The 16,484-nt window shown below is 38.8% G+C and overlaps 1 protein-coding gene across 1 annotated transcript in view; it reads right to left on the bottom strand.

Moving 5' to 3' along the window:
- The window catches only part of LOC110160166 (protein unc-13 homolog B), a 63,847-nt gene that overhangs the window by 26,041 nt on the left and 21,322 nt on the right, over positions 1-16,484 (bottom strand). Inside the window, exons 4-8 of the mRNA XM_055154078.1 lie at positions 12,970-13,087; positions 12,303-12,426; positions 9,508-9,581; positions 9,374-9,425; positions 8,225-8,438 (exon numbers count right to left, since the gene is read on the bottom strand). Coding sequence (XP_055010053.1) covers positions 8,225-8,438; positions 9,374-9,425; positions 9,508-9,581; positions 12,303-12,426; positions 12,970-13,087 — 582 coding nt within the window. The remainder of the gene's footprint in view (positions 1-8,224; positions 8,439-9,373; positions 9,426-9,507; positions 9,582-12,302; positions 12,427-12,969; positions 13,088-16,484) is intronic.

The following is a 16,484-nucleotide window of genomic DNA, read 5'->3' as shown; positions in this document are numbered from 1 at the left end:
GGTGATGCTACAAGTGGCGCTACAGGTGGTGCTGATGCAGATGGCGTTGCAGGTGGCGCTGATGCAGATGGTGCTGATGCAGATGGGGCTGCAGGTGAAGTATTGCCACCAAACACAGAAAGGATGCCTTTTCCAGATGTTTCACTAGACACAGAGGATCCTGGCAAAATTCCACCCAGAAGAGATGTGGCTGATGGTGCTGTTGTTGTTGTTGATGGTGATGCACCACCAAATAAACCTCCAAGTATAGAGCTGGTATTTTGAGGTGCTGAACCTGAAGGAGCAGCTGATCCTCCAAAGATGCCTCCTAAAATAGATCCTGCAGTCTGTGTTCCTTCTGTCTGTGGAGTGGATCCACCAAATAAACCTCCAAGTACAGAAGTATTAGACTGAGTTCCTCCTGTTTGGGCTGTCGGTCCTCCAAACAGACCACCGAGCAATGAGCCTGTTTGAGGGGCTGCAGTTTGGGGTGCTGGCCCTCCAAACATTTTACCAAATAAAGAACCACCAAGTTGTGGAGTAGGCTGAGTAGTTGACCCTGGAGAGGAGGGCAAATTTTTTGCTGTTGTGTCACTGGTAGCTCCTGCTGTAGTTGCTGTAGATGAAGGACTGGACTGACTAGTAGCAGTAGCAGCAGAATCTGTAGTTAACAAAGTAGATGTGGTAGACTGAGCCTTTTGAGTTGATTCAACTTGACCAGATGATGCTAGTTGCATGTGGGGCCCTTCTGTGACAATTTTATTGTCTCTATCTTTTGTCACTGTCTGGGTTTCAGTTGTAGATGGTCTATTTTCTACCTCTAAAGCTTTGTGAGAATCTTTATTTGGAATTACACTCAGGTCACTGTCTTTTTCTCGAATATAATTCACAGAAATATGTGGCTGTGAAGATGAGTCTTGCAATTGTGATATTGGTTCTTGTGTAATAGCAGCACTACTGGATGTAACTTGCATAGAGTTTGTTTGCGGGCACTCGGAAGCCACTGTGGTTTGAGGAGTATCAGAAGTAGTAAACACTGAGAATAATGATTTTCTTTCATTCGAACTAGCCAGTCCACCAAATAATCCTCCAAGAACAGAAGCAGCTGTTTGTTCCTGTGGTTGTGGTTGGGGCTTTGATTGTGTCTGATGAGGTTGTATTTGGGGCTTGGGTTGTGTCTGTTGAGGTATTTTAGATTGTGGCTGTGAAGGTTTTTGTGGCTGTTGGGGTGTTGAATCACTAAATACAGAAAACAATCCCTTCATTGGACTTTCACCTGAAGCGGATGACCCAGACAAAATTCCACCTAGAAGAGAACCAGTATTAGCTTGAGGCTGTTGCTGTTGGGTGCTGGGACCACCAAACATTGACAAGAATCCTGTACTTGGTGGCTCTTTAGGAGGGGCAGTCTTCTGCTGCTGCTGTTGTTGAGGTGGAGGATGAGGAGCAGATGGTGCACCAAACATAGACAGCAAACTTTTACCAAGAGACTCTTGTTGAGGGGGTTGTGGGGGTGCATCTGGGTGTGAATGTTGATTCGGTGAAGTTTTAGATTCAGCTTGAGGGGGGTCAGGCCCACTAAACAATGACAATATACTTTTCCCAATGGATCCCTCTTGCGAAGTTGTCCCTGTTGTAGACACCTCTGGGCTTGGTGCAGGTTGACCAACTGATGGCCCTGTCAGTATTTCACCAAGAGAAAAACCAAAGAGTCCTCCAGATTGTTTAGGAGCGGTGTCCTTATTTTGCTGATTGATTTGTGGCATGGTTTGAGACTGTGTTGGGATGCTATTAATAGTGGAAGTAGGAGGAAGTACTTGTGATACGCTTTTGTTTGGAGGTTGAGTGTGGGCTATACTACTTTGATCCATTGTTCGTTGTCTTTGTATACCTTTTGGCCTAGATGATGCAGCCAGTGACCCTTCAGTGACACTAGGTTTCATCTCAGTTTTTGCTGATGGTGGGGGCTCCGCGCTAAATAAGCTGCTAATTGATCCAAAAAGATTTGAAACACCACTAGCTTCTTTACTGGTAGCTGAAGTTTCTGTTGAAGATGCACTAATGCCTGTTTTAAGAGGTGTTTGTATATCTGGCTTGGGTTCCTCTATTCCAACAGCTGTTTTCAGAAAACCCATAAAACCTGTTGGTTGTTCTTGTGGTTTCTCTTGTGTTTTGTCATTTTGAAGCTGCGTGGAAGCCGCAGGTTTATTCATCAGATCTTTTGATTGAAAAGTATTAGTTACAGGTGGTAGTGTCGGTGGAGCGGCCTGAGAAGCCATAGTTGTTTGACGTGCCAGGCGTGGTTTTTGTGCATGTGTAGAGGATTGGCTAGCTTGAGACGTTATGGGTGGAGAGGGCAAAATTCTACCTTGTTTCACCTGATTCATTATCTGTGGTTGAGAAACATCAGTTTGATCAGTGTTGGCTTTTGGGTCATCTTTCATAATCTTTGACTTAAGACTTTGAAATCCTGATGAAAAAATATTCTGTGTTGGTTTTTCTGTGTTTGTGTTGATAGATGAACTTGATTTGCGTAGTTCCTCTTGTGATGTTTGGGGTTGCCGATGTGGTTGCTCTTTTCCAGGTGCAACTCTCATTCTCCACTCCTCATCTGTTATTTCATCCACATGCTTAACTGTTACTCCTGTTGAGGAACGGCGACGTTGGCTGGGTTCATAACATTTGTAACGTGCCTGTTGATTGGAATAGGCAGATGGTGAGGAGTGTAAAGACACAGCAACTTTTTGAGCAAAAAATGACTTAATTTCTTGGTTGTTCCACAATGGTTCTCTATTATGACAGGAAAGGTCTATAATATCTTGGTCTTGATATATGTAACTGGGCTCTCTCTGATCCATTCTTACTTTGTTTAACCTGTATGATGAAATATCTAAACTTTGAGGTCCTTGAAAGGCAAAGGAGTTTTCAAACATTTCAGAAAATTGTTCAAGATTCAAATTCATGATCTGATTTCCTTTTCGGTAAGCAGCAGATAAATCTAAGGGGGCACTGAGGAGTTGAGCATCATTATGATCTTGACCAGGCAGCCAAAGAAGCTCATCTTCATTGAAAAGAGGGATTTTAAAGCCACAGACTAACACCATCTCATTGTGTAACCAAGCACTTGGCCGGTAATCTGCTTGATGTGGATTCCCCCAAATCTCATCTTCAGGACCACAAACATATACATTTTCACCTGCAGCATCTGTAAGTAAGGCATAAATGTATTCATGATCTGTGTACACAAAGTAGCCGCAGTCACCATCTGCTGGCCACCACATGCCTTGCTCCAACAATGAAAGCCACTGCTGATACCATTCAGTGTCTTCAAGATACATTGAGTCACCAATCTCAGAATACATTTGTGTATTTAAATGTCTTTCATGGTTCATACCAAGATTGCCGTGGACTGCATTATCCATCACATTTTGCCAGTTAGCTGAATAGGATAAACAGGGGGCATTCTCCTCATAGTAACCTTCATGGTATGAGACACCATTAAGGCTGTAAGTGCTACCATAATTACATTTACTAAATGTTGCATTGCTTTGCTTATTAGTTAGATTTAGTGCACAGTCTTCATACTGTACATTACCCAAGTCTTGATAACTGTTCCACAATCTTTTCTTTTGGTGAGCATCCACTTCATTACAACTGCTCAAGTTACTCTCTACAAAGTGTGGTTGTTGATACATGTCTTGCCATTGTACTGAGTTGTAAATTTGTTGATCTGAAGAACTGTAGTGCATAGAATTTTGTGGTGATGCTCCCACCCAACTCTGTCTACACTGGTGGTTTCCAGTGTTTAAGTGAGAGTGTATCTCCTCCCTCTGGAATTGTTGCCAAAGTGCACTTTGATTTATCCAGTGGTATTCATCATAAGGACTTATTACAGATGGAGACAACTGACCCCTAGAGCTTGATGGTGTACTTAGATTACTATGTGGCCACATTGTCATAGTTGCAAGCTCAGTGAGAAGGCTTTGAATATTACCTGTACTATAAGCCATTGAAGGAACTTGGTGAATAGTTTGAGGATAATATAGTTGGGACAGATTACCTGTGCTTACTGAGGAATAGGCTGCTTGACTTTGGAGAGATCTTGCAAATGTGGCTGAAGTTCTAAGGTCTAAACTTTCTGCATCGATTGACACTGGCGGTCTAATAAAAGCGTGTCTACTCTGACATGGGGGGCCTGAAAATGCTGCTGATTGATTGGCACTTTCTCTAGCATCATGGGTAGGATTTCTCATTCCAACAGAAGGATTAGAGGTGACCCGTGTTTGAGGTCTTTGCTCAGTGACTGGACCTGACATTTCTGGTTTTCTTTGATTACTAATTTGCTCAGTTTCCTTTTTGTGGAATAGTCCAGATAAAAACCCTTGGCTAGGTTTTGAAGTGTCCTTGTCAATAGGATGTTCCTGGTATAATTGTTGGGAAGTTACATTGCTTGGTTGAGCTTTTGTGCTCCTTTGAATGTTGTGGTGTGTATCTTTCTGGCTGGCTGTGGATATTTGGGAAGTTGACTCAATGTTGTCAGATTTTGTGATCTTGCTAAACAATCCAGAAAGCATTCCTGATTGGGTTGCAGATTCCTGTTTAGTTGTTTGATGATGTTTTATTTCTTCTGACTTGCGGAACATTTCAGACTGTGGTAGGTGATCTAATGTTTCTGATGATGTTTTGAGAAGACCAGACAGAAATCCGCTGCCTTCACTTTTGTGCTGGGGTAAAATAGTTTCCCTTGGATCTTTAGGTGTTTTGTTAATATCCATTGCCACTCTTTGGTCATAAGTGGATTTACTTTGTGAGATGTCATGTGTTTGCAGATTTTGCTGTGTGTCAATGCTGTCTGCTGAAGCAAACTTAAAAAGGCCTGTAAGAAGACCACTTCGCTGGGCTTGTGCTTGTTGAGGTGGAACAGTCTGCTGTCGGCTCATACCTGGCTTGTTTTTCTCCTGTGGGCCAAACTGAAGCCGTGGAGTTACGTTACTTAAAGTTGAGTTTTGGCTTGGACTGACTATATTTTGCCTATTAACAGGCTGATTAATATGGGCAGGAGATTTTTCATGAACAGTTTGCTTACTTGAATCACCCTCTGCACCAGTGAGTTTAAGAAAACCGGAAAAGAACCCTTGAGGCTGAGATGGCTCTGAAGTCTGTGATTGACTAACAGTGATGTTACCCTGATTTGTTTTTTCAGTTTGAACATTGTGTGGTATATTTTCTGCTGAAGAGAACTTAAATAGTCCAGTAAGAAACCCCCCAGATGTGGCCTGAGAATTGTTCACATTTTGTTGCAAAGGTATTTGATGTGATAATTGTGGTTGAGGGTTGCTTCCCATTTGGTGACTGGTTGGTGAAGGCTGATGAGTTGAACTATGGGTCAGATCACCTGTTGAACCAAATTTGAGGAAACCAGATAGTAATCCCCCTTGGCTAGGCTGGTTGGAAGTTGTACTTGGTTTGTTGTCACTTGAACTACCTTTTAGAAGACCGGTCAAAAAGCCTTGGGATTCTGGCTGACTTGGATTTCTGTTTCTGTTGACTCTCAAGTGGTGCAGTCATTATCCTTGAGTGTGAGTGATGCAAATGAGGACCCGATGGCATTCTGTTTTGATCAGGCTGCCTACTTTGTACATTTGGACTAGCATGTTGGGGCTCAGGTGCTGGGTTAAACAAGCCCGAGAACCAACCCTTTTCTGTGCTTTGTTGCGGTGCAGTGGAAGCCTGACTCAAATTGGCATATGGTGAACCTTGATGTGATTGCATGGGCTTTTGTGTAACATTTTTAGAGGCACTAACATCATCACTGGAGGCAAACTTTAGAAAACCAGACAGCAATCCTCCCTCTGCTTTAGGTGGTGGTTGAGTAGAGATGTTTTCAGAGGAAAGGAAAGGCAATTTTAGTTTACTACCAAATGATGTATCTTCTGTTTTTTGTGGGCCAGGATTTTGCATGGAATCATGAACTGGATAGACTGCAATTGGTGGTGGTCCCTGTGGTGGGACAGGAGCTGAGGGTGATATTAGGGAACTTAACGATTTTGGGAATGAACTGAATAAACCAGTTTTTTCTTGCTGTGTTGACTTTGGTGGATTGACAGACTCAGCTGGCACATTTTGCTTATAACTTGTTGTATTTAGTTTTTCATATACATTTTCATCTGACACAAAATATCGACTGGCAGGGATGTTTTTCATATTCATGCCATCAATGTATGTTGATTGTTTTTCTCGATACATATTATTTAGATCTTTTTGAAAGACCTGCTCTGTGGGTGGTTTACTTTCTGAAGGCTGTGAACTATCAGATGAAAATAACTTTAATGGATTCAATCTACCAAATACTGAATTTTCTGGTGCATTTTGAGATTTTAATGAAGTCTCCAGTGATGGCTGATTGATACTTGTCCTTAGAGGCTGGGTCGGGTTGCAAATATTTCCTTGTAATTTGGGATCATGTGAATGAGGAGACAAGTAAGCAAAGTTTTTTTCTGAGTCTACTGGAGATACTACTGCTACTGGAGCGGCATTCTTAGATTTCGGAATGAAAGAGAAGAGCTTTGTAAGCCCTGAAGTTTGAGTCTCTGCTGTCGGAGGCTGTGCTGTTTGTGGTGATGTTGCTGTTTGCTTGGTACCACCAACTTTGTCAGTAAGTGAACTAAATAAAGAACTAACTGCGTTTTTGACTCCTGTTATGCCTTGCTCAGTATTTTGGGAATTTGTATCTCTTTTGGGTTCTTTCAAAGTGTCATCGCAAAATGAATCTGTCCGATAGCTCCCCAAAGATGACAGCCTAGATTTATTGGATTTAGGAAGTGACCCATAGCGGCTAATTTCTTCCTCTTTTTCAGCAAGGTATTCGGAAACCGTTTCAACAAGACACTGAAGTTCATCCATGGGGTCTACAAATTCCTCAAGAGGTTCCTCTACTGGAGATAGCATTGCTTCAGGAGCCCATTCACCGAGCTTAGACTTTCTGCATTTCCTTTCCCGAAAACCTTGAGAATTATCTAAACCAATCTCATAAGAATATCTATCATTGTAATGCCTCATATTCTCTGAGTACATCTCATCAAAATATTCCACATCTTCATCCGAATCTAGGTTGAGATCAACATGGTTTTCCGAATCAAACTCAAATTGTGCCCTTCTCCTCGCATCTTCTTGTCGTTTGTATGTTACATAATTCTCCAAGGTATTGTCTAGGTCATTTTTAGCCCACATCCTTGTCTTATAAAGCAGTCCCTCCCTATAGGGTGTGAGGCAAGTTGACAAACGTTCCTCCTCTTCATGCATTTCTGCTAACTGCTGCATGAACTGCTCACCCCTCCTCTCTCGAGCTAATGTAGGGTCAGGGGAAAATGGCCTGTCTTTGAATTTGTCCCTCTCTGCGTGAGGAAACCCTCCTGGATCTCTAATCTTTTTTCTTATTCGTCGATCAATAGTGTCATAGCCTTCGGGGTAGATGGCGTGGTGATTCCGTTGAGTACTCTGATGGATGGACTTGTGTGAAGGCACTGAGTATGGGCCGCCCATTCGCAGGATTACACTGTCTTCTTCGTCATCAATGAAGTCACTGAGCTGTGGCTTTCCATGTCTCTTGTATTTGTTTTCCCATTCTTCGAAACCCATGCCAGAATCAACAGGTATAATCCTAACTCTTCCTTTATGATTAATTGAACTAAAATTATAGTGTGATTTTGTTTGGGAAGTGGAAGAGAATGAGGAAAATATAGGAAAGGAAAAAAAGCACAAATAAAGAAAATGCAAAAAAAAAAAAAGTTTAGTCGAACAGCATGCAAAGAATGCAGTGAGACAGCAATGCAAGAATCATGCAAAGGTAGTAATAAAATCAAGATTTTTTTTAAGTATGTAAATTGTAATGACTGAGGCTGTAGTCATTTAGTTAATTTATTGGTTGATGGTCTCTTAATCAGCTAATTATTTTATTTAAAATATAAGGGATAACAGCAGACAGGAGTTAGTGAGAAGGAAGGAGAGTTATTGTAAGATTTTACGATTTTGCTTAGAAATATTTTAAGTTACAATGGGAACTCTTCTGTCTGCCGTCCCTATCCTTTTAAAATTTAAAGAATTAAGTGTCTAATTTCAAATACTAAATTACTGAGAAAGAAAGAAATATATTTATATAAAACTGGTATATTTGCTTTGTAAGATCATATATTAACAAATGTGCCATACATAAGTTACATTATGAATAATCTTGTGTTTTGTGTACCTGCTTCCTCTGTGATCCCTGTAGTCTAACTCAAAGCTGTGAATGGAATCTGTGCAAGAGTCGTGATGGTGTGGAGGGCGTAGGCCCATTGGGTACTGGTGCATAGAGGAGTTGGGCTGAGCGGTTGTGTGGTAGCGAGGTGGCAGGCTGTTACTGGTCTCACTGCGGTAGTCACTGTCCCGGTCATCCACTGCACTGTCGTGGTCATCCAAAGCTAAAAAAAGCAACATATGGAGAGTTGTTGGAGATATGAAGATATGCAGACCCTATTTTAAACCTAAACAATTAAGACACAGCATTATACCTTAACAACAAATGTTAAACTTAAGAAGCCATGCTTGGGCCCATGCATCTTTAGATAACCCTTGCATCTGGCAAAATCACTAAAATGTAACATTTTGCATCTGAATGCTTATATCGTCAAAACAATGGACAAAAAGATGTACATCATAACTGTCATCATCCAATTAAGATAATTTTGTAAAGTATAAACATGTACTAAGTGGACTTTAACATCAATGTTTGTTAAAACAGCATGTCAAATTTTAAATAGTAAATGTCTAATTAATCTCAAATAAAAAGCCTTTGTACAAAAACTGAGCTGTTTCTCTTAACTTAGTATTAGTAGGCATGATCATGTTCACATGCACTGCATCACTTAATATTCAAAACTGCCTATTATGAATTGGATGTAAGGTTAAAAACAGGGGAAGCACTTAAAAAAACATCAGGGGAAAATGCAAGAAGTTTTGGAAAAATAGGAAAATAGGACATGCTGAAGGATTGGCCAGGGACAAATTTGAATTTATGTGATGTCATATTTTTACATACTGAGTGGGTCAGTCCATCCGAAATAGTTGCCTGGTGGAAGTGCAGATGATAAAAGTGAAAAGTACAAAATTAACATAAATGTGTTGGATGTGCTGTTAAAAAAATACATATCTCAAACTGAGCAAGGCCAAGGGGAATCCAATCAGATAACACAGAACTTAAAATTGTATTTTAAAAAGCTAGATTATTATGTTTCCATCTCTGATGAGTAACTGTGCAGCCTCATTCAATTAGAAAGGAGACCCTAAGGATCTAAAACCCATAGGTAGAAAAAGGGCTCCATCTATAGGCATATGTTATTATTACAGTCAAACTTACAACACTGAGATGCAGCAAAGGGAAGGGAGCGCTGATCGTCCTGAAGAGGATACTGTAAAAAACATGATCATAAATTGTTGCTTTATTTGCTACAGTGTTTTGTCATTAACTTTTTGGTCATAAATATACTTCACCTCATCATGAATAGTCATTGTATTGATCTGTTCCAGCTTTCCTGTCCAGTATTGAGCTTCATCATCTGGAATATCTAACACAGAAAAGTGAACACATTGATAAAGCCACGTCAAATGCATACATAAATTACAATCTGCTGTTTAGCACATTGTTGATTTGATTTTTTAATCAGGTTGCCTTCATGTTTTCGTTTTTTGATGTAATTGCTGAAGGAAGACAAAGGGCCTATATACCTCTGGGTCCAGTCAAGCGGTAACGGAGGGAAACGGGCAGATTTTTTACATTCAAATACCTCTTATTAAGAAACTAGAATGTATCAGAATCAACTATCAGAATGTAGGAAAGACTTAGCCCTCCAATAGGGTAAAGTTAACCCTGCGATATTCTTTCAACTTGTTGACAAAAAATGTTAAAACTCATGTCAGTAACAGAGGGAATGAACTATGCAGCACTTTTTGGGCAATAAATACAAACAGTGATAACTAGCGGTTCTCACTTACATATCCTTAACAAACTGGTTTGAATATTTGCTTAATATAGTTTTCTACCATATGGTACAAGATTAGGTTGAAAAACCTCTTAGTTTTTGAGAAATTAGATTTTTTATTAAAAAAGGTCATGGTAATGGAGGGAAAAGTAACAGAGGGAAAATTGTGCAAGCAAGTACAAGGTGCATGATTTTGCATAATTTGTCAGCTTTTTTCTTCCGAATATTTTAATATTACTTCAAAATGAAAGGTAACTATATCTATAAAATATGTCAGTCCTTCCAAGCAAATTTTTATCATTTTAAATAAATTTTTCTGAAAAATCATGTACCTTCATCAACAGTTCAAAGATCGAATAACACAAGATATGATGAAATACATAAATTTATTTACATGATTTGCAGGTCCTTGAAATTTGAGAAATAATTTTTGTTCCATGTTTCATACATGGTCTGTTTAAAACTTTAAAACCAAAAATGATACAGAAAAAAGGTCAACAGTTTCATAAACTAGAGTACATATGCTATCTGTTGAATACATTTTTATATCAGATGCATTAACTCGAATTTTTGGCCTTGCTGTATACTTCTGCTTGACCGGGCCCCTCTACGGGAGATTCACTGTATTTGCATTTTGAACATTGTTCCAGTTTTTGGTTTTGCAAAGAGATATTAACAAAACAAAGTCAGCAAATCAGCCTTTGTGACAGTTAAACAGCAATGTCCATCACAGAAGTCTGACCTGTCCTCTAGCTCCATTTTTACCTACAAACATTCTAGTGTGTTATCACGTAAACACAACTATATTGTTTCTTACCTGGCAGAAATAGTTAACATAATCTCAATAATCTTATATCCAAAGATGGTGACAGTAGTTTATGGATTAAATTTTAGAAGTTATTATTATACCCTTAAAATAAGCACCTAAAAGCCAATTTCCCCAACACTTACCCTATTTCCTGCCCCCATTTTTCTTAACATGAAATTACTGTTGTATAAGGTCAGGCGCTCTCTCCAGTCCAGGCCTTTGCCACAAATGCACATTAAAGGGTGCACAGAGTAAACAAAAGGGTGCGCTTCAAAGACCCACCACCCCATGGCTTTAATGAAGAGATCTGGTGGCACAGGCCATGTGGATGGAGCAGCCTCCTGGTACCATGAAAGGCCTGCCCCTCACATACACAGGACACACACCCAATCCTCACTTTGATCCTTTTATATCACTGTTGTAAAGGAGGTGATGGGAGAAATTATTTGTTTATGGTTCAGATGGACAGTAAAGGGGATTTTTTAAATGCAAATTGATAAATAGTATATTTTGTAGTCTTGCTAGTAATTTTAGTAGTATTAGAATAGTTTTTAAATATTGTGCCAATGACTAGTCCATCCATTTACAAGGACAAAATGGCAATAGTATCTGTTATACCGTGTCAAATATTTAGAGCTAAACAACTGCAAAACTATAACCAACACATGACCTTATTTATTTCACAATGTAGCCACAACCATTAAAAATACATTACAAAGTGAGCATTAAAAATATATTTCTAACAATTTTGTCAATTATTATGTAAAAAAAAAATAAACATTTTATCTATGGTGTACAAAAGATAAAACCTCACTCACCATTTGTGACAAAGTACCTTATTTTGAATCGTGAGATAAAATAATATGTACCAAATCAGAACAGACAGACTGGCTGTTCTTTATGGACCAAAATGGGTAGGGAGACTATTCCATGGGTTCCACTTGACTAGATTTTTCTTTCATATGAGACAAAAACCTGTTTTCCCAGAATTAGGTAAAGGTACAGCTGTATACATTTAAAAACATCCCCAATGCCTCTTAACTCTATTAGCTAAGGTCTTATATCCGCTCATGATCATATTTAAGGTCCTTAAGTTAATTACAGAGCAACTCCCACACAGTAAAACAAAAAAAGTGCATTAGAGGATGTATATCTGCAACATATATCAAAGAGAAAGGCTTTTACTGCTACTTAGTGTACATTTTTATAATATAGTGTGTTTTGAGTTGATATGGAACACAATTACTTCAATAGGAGCTTATCTATATAAAATGTGTATGACCTACATGTAGATGCTTTCTCTATTGTTTGTGCTTGAGAATGGAAGGCAACTGTTTACCTTACTAATATCAGTGATGCAAAATTTGTTACAGGATATTAACAAATTGTTATATAATGATGTAAACTTAAAAGCTGGTTACTGATTAATCTGTTTTGTAATTATTAACATAAAAAGGAAAAGAAAAGCAAACAGTGATAGAGATTGACTGGTTACTTACCAAAAGGCAGCTCAAAGCGAGTATCCAAAAGAACTCTGTGGGGGGTTGGGTTTTTAGTTCCGTAGATTTCATCTGCCTTCATGAGAACCTCTGAGTCCAAGTAGATCCAATCTCCTGAACCCTCCTTCAACAAGTCAATAAGATAATTTAGAAGAAAACTTTACTCTTTTACTTCTGCAATTGTTTTTTTGCCATTTCTTTTAATTGTTCTATTTTGTATAATCATAGTCTAAACATATTCAAGACCATTTAATGTGGTTTTAATTTGAAACTTAGTCAAAACAATACAGCTTATTTCTTTCAATCATGGAATTAGGGCTACGAAACTAGTTGAATTTGAATCGAGATCAAGATTCAATCATCTCCAATCCCGTCTTTTTAATTGAGGGGTCCACAGCAAATCCTCTGTCATTAAAAGCATGTGGTTTGGTTCAGAATTTGCACGGAAACATGTGTTAAAGGGCAATGATTAAAAGTCTGTATATTTAATGTTTAGGAAAGAATTATTGAAAGGACAATATAGACAATACAGAATTAAAATCAAACAATCATGATACATTTTTGTCATGCTGCATAGCCCTACATAGATAAGCAATGTTATTACTATAAATAAAAGGCATTAAGGTTTCAATCATTCATTATTGGTTGAGTGTGTTCATGATCGCACCTCTTCTGATTGCCGAACATTCTTGAGAGGGATCCAGGCAGTCCCCACCATAGTGTCCCAGATCAGGCCTTTGTTCCACACTTCCACAATGAGGCCCAGGTCCAAGCGGTTGATTTCACTGTACACAGGGGCAAAGCACATCGTCAAGGATCATGCAAAGTCAAGAAATCTACTTTTATCCTTCTTGATAACATGTGTGGAAATGTCAATACACAGTAAGTTATGTCAACAGTGATACACATTGTTACAGGAATAATAAAATGCAAACAATTTCCGATTACGAATTAAAGTGCCTATGACAACTTACACTACAAATTTTGCTTCCTGGTTGGACATGGACAGCAGATGTGACAATACATAGAGGTAATTCCCTAACTGTTATCTAGCAAGCACACTGTAAACAAGGGCAAGAGCTTATCTAAATTACACAATAGTTATGATTTCACTTATTCACACACACAAAAACTTTTTTGTGTTACTTCCTGTATTTTGGTAGTTTTCTTTTTTCCACAAACCGTCACTTAACTGATGCAAAACTATGATAAATATTTACCATAGGTACTACACCATTAAACCAAGTAATTATTGTAAAAACACAAAAACCTGCCATATGCACTTTAATCTTTTGCATAGACCATAAAGCTCTAAATAACTACTATCGTGCACAAATGCTTCTTCCTTTTTTGCAAATAAACCATCTTTGCCACTCCCCCTTGTTTAGTCATTCATCGTGGTATTCAGAAAGCTTAAAAACAGTGGGACGATAGCATTGAAATGGCATATTGAGCTGCCTGACAAGAGCATTTGCATGTGCTCGTCTGTGCCGACCACGACTGGCGCTAACAAAAGGAGGATGAGAGGAAAGATAATCAAAGAGCATAGCTAATTGACACAAGTGCAGGGGGGAGGGGGATAGTCCAGGTGCAAGCATAAAAGCTCTCAAAATTGTATGTATAAGAGGGTGTTAATAAATAAACACAATTTGATACGAGGGTCAGAAAATTCTAAACTAGCTTGTTTGTTAGAAACATCAGAGGGTTGATTAAAGGTGCACTATGCAACTCTTACAGTGCTTGTCTAGATGGAGATGTGTTTGCTTTGCCTGAAATGTTTCACAGTATAGCATTAAATATTAGGGCTGGGCAAAAATAAAAAAATATTAATCGCGATTAATTGCATGTTATATGCAAAACCAATTAATGAATTAAAAAGTAGCGTACAGCGTACTTTTATTGGAAATGTAAATGAAAGAGCCACACATTTGTTGTGCAAACAGAATTTCTTTCAGTGGGGAACCATCAGAGCCTTCAAGGTATTATGAAGGCTCAAGAAAAAATATTGAATGAATTTTTGTGCTACTAATATATTTTTTTCAATATTTTTTATTCAGTGAGTAATAAACACTACACTAGTAATAATATCTAAATCATAGTTATAAAGTTGGACTGATATTTCTTGGGAAACAAAGGTTATTTATAACCTTTTATAAGTTAATATAAAGGAATGGAAATGGACCAATCACAATTTTTCTTCCAATGATATCTGCGTAAATCAGCGACTCTCCCTGCAGCATTGAACCGGTGGCTGGAACGAAGTTTGAGATTGACAGTTGTCTTAGCCAATCATATGTCATTGAGTTATGGGTGGAATCATATCACGAAATCTTCCGGACCTTCGTGAATACCCTGTAATAGCCTTATGTAAGCGAGACTGCAGCGACAAAAATCGCACTGGACACCTCTATCTGGACGCCTCAGGGGTGTCTGGAAGAAGGAGAAGACCAAGACCCGTGAACCGGAGCGCGCGGCCCGGTCGGAGCTAGGAGCCCGCGGAAGCTCAGAGCGCACGGCTGGTCCGGCCTGGCTGCGGGCTCAGCCACGGGTTCCGGCTCCGCAGCTGGGCCGGGCCCGCGGCTCTCGGCGCCTCGGAGACGTTGCATCTCACGTGGTCAGAAAAAAAGTGAAAAAAGTGTAAAGGAAAGACGTCAAACTTAAAGAAACGCTCGCAGTGGACTTTTTCAAAATAAAAGCCACTGAGCAACAGACGTTTACAATTTTTAAAAAAAGTAAATAATAAAAACCGTGTTAACGGTGTTAAAATAATTGTTGGCGTTAATGAATTGATTAGTTAACGCAAAATTAACGCGTTAACGTGCCCGGCCAATATATATTTTTTGTTTATGAAAGTGCAGGTGTTATATTGCTCAAAATACCTGGAGAATGCATGCATTAATGTGAGTGGGATCACCTATCCACAGATCTGACCTGTACCTTGGCCTGGTAGTGCCAACCGCTTGTCACTCTGGAGATAGTGGATGAATAAAACTGCTACACTGTGGAACATTCCATATCTTCATGGAGAAAAGAAGGTGATGAAAAGTTATATAGAGTACTGTGTAACAAACAGTATTATCCTTCTTTCAGAACATAAACAAAATTGCAATAATAATAATAATAATAATAATTAATCTACCCCAAAAAGTTCACACAGGGAGGGTAGTGCTGGGACCAAACTCTTAACCTTTGAGTTAGTGTGTGAATGCTGTAGGTCTGTTCTTGCCTGCATGAAAGTGGTGTGTTGCTCAAATAAGATCAGTTATAGTATGGTACCCTTAATATTGTTTGGTATTATTTTTGCAGATAAGTTCAAGAATAAATTAGTAAAGCAGAGAAGAGAGGATGTTGAATTAATTGCATCATAAATCTCAATCTCTAATATAGTGATTTTAAATTTAGTGTCAGAATTCCTTGTGCACAGTTTGGCAGTATTTCAGTAACAGGTGGTGTTGGGCAGTAACTGGAAATGCTGATGAATGATAGCAAATGCACATTGTGGACTCATCATTAATGGACAGTCGAAGGATGGATGCGCGGAAAAACAAACAGAGTAGCAACCACAGTTCACAAAAGACAAACAATGACACGAGTCCAACAACAGGAGGGCTCTCCCATCGCCATGGCTACCTTTTACTGGGAAAGTGAAATGAGGAAATGAAAACAATGGATTACAAACTGGGACTGAACCACAGCTGGACAGCACATTTACAAATCAAAAACACAGTTTAAATATTAAAAAGGAAAGTTCCCAAAAGGTAAACTGAAGCAAATGAAAAAAAACACAAAGTGAATAAGCACTCTTCAGCTTTTGATTGTAAAAATCTAATTATACAGTAATTACAAAAAAATCACAAAATACTCTATCAATATTTAACTGGAATTGTTTAGACAAAGATATAAAGCTTTCTCTTAAATGAATGAAAGGAATACAGAAGAATGTACTAAACCAATGATGAAGAATGGACTGATTATGGAAATCAGTGATAGAAATGGCTGTGTTTAATTAAAAGGTGAATTGCACAGCTTTTCAGGTGAAGGGTCTGGCACATTCTTGTCTCTATGGAGATGTTATTACTTTGCTCTCAAAATGTCTCAATATGGCATTAAAATCCTGTCCCCTCCATGGAGTCAAGGAAGTGACATCAAGTTTCAGGTCAGATCTGTGGAGAAGTGAGTCTG

Source organism: Boleophthalmus pectinirostris, unplaced genomic scaffold (genome assembly GCF_026225935.1).
Source record: "Boleophthalmus pectinirostris isolate CB_2022bp ecotype Guang Dong unplaced genomic scaffold, ASM2622593v1 HiC_scaffold_18, whole genome shotgun sequence".
Classification (NCBI taxonomy): domain Eukaryota; kingdom Metazoa; phylum Chordata; class Actinopteri; order Gobiiformes; family Gobiidae; genus Boleophthalmus; species Boleophthalmus pectinirostris.
Note: the sequence above shows the minus strand (reverse complement) of the source record. Positions and strands in the feature narration are given on the sequence as shown.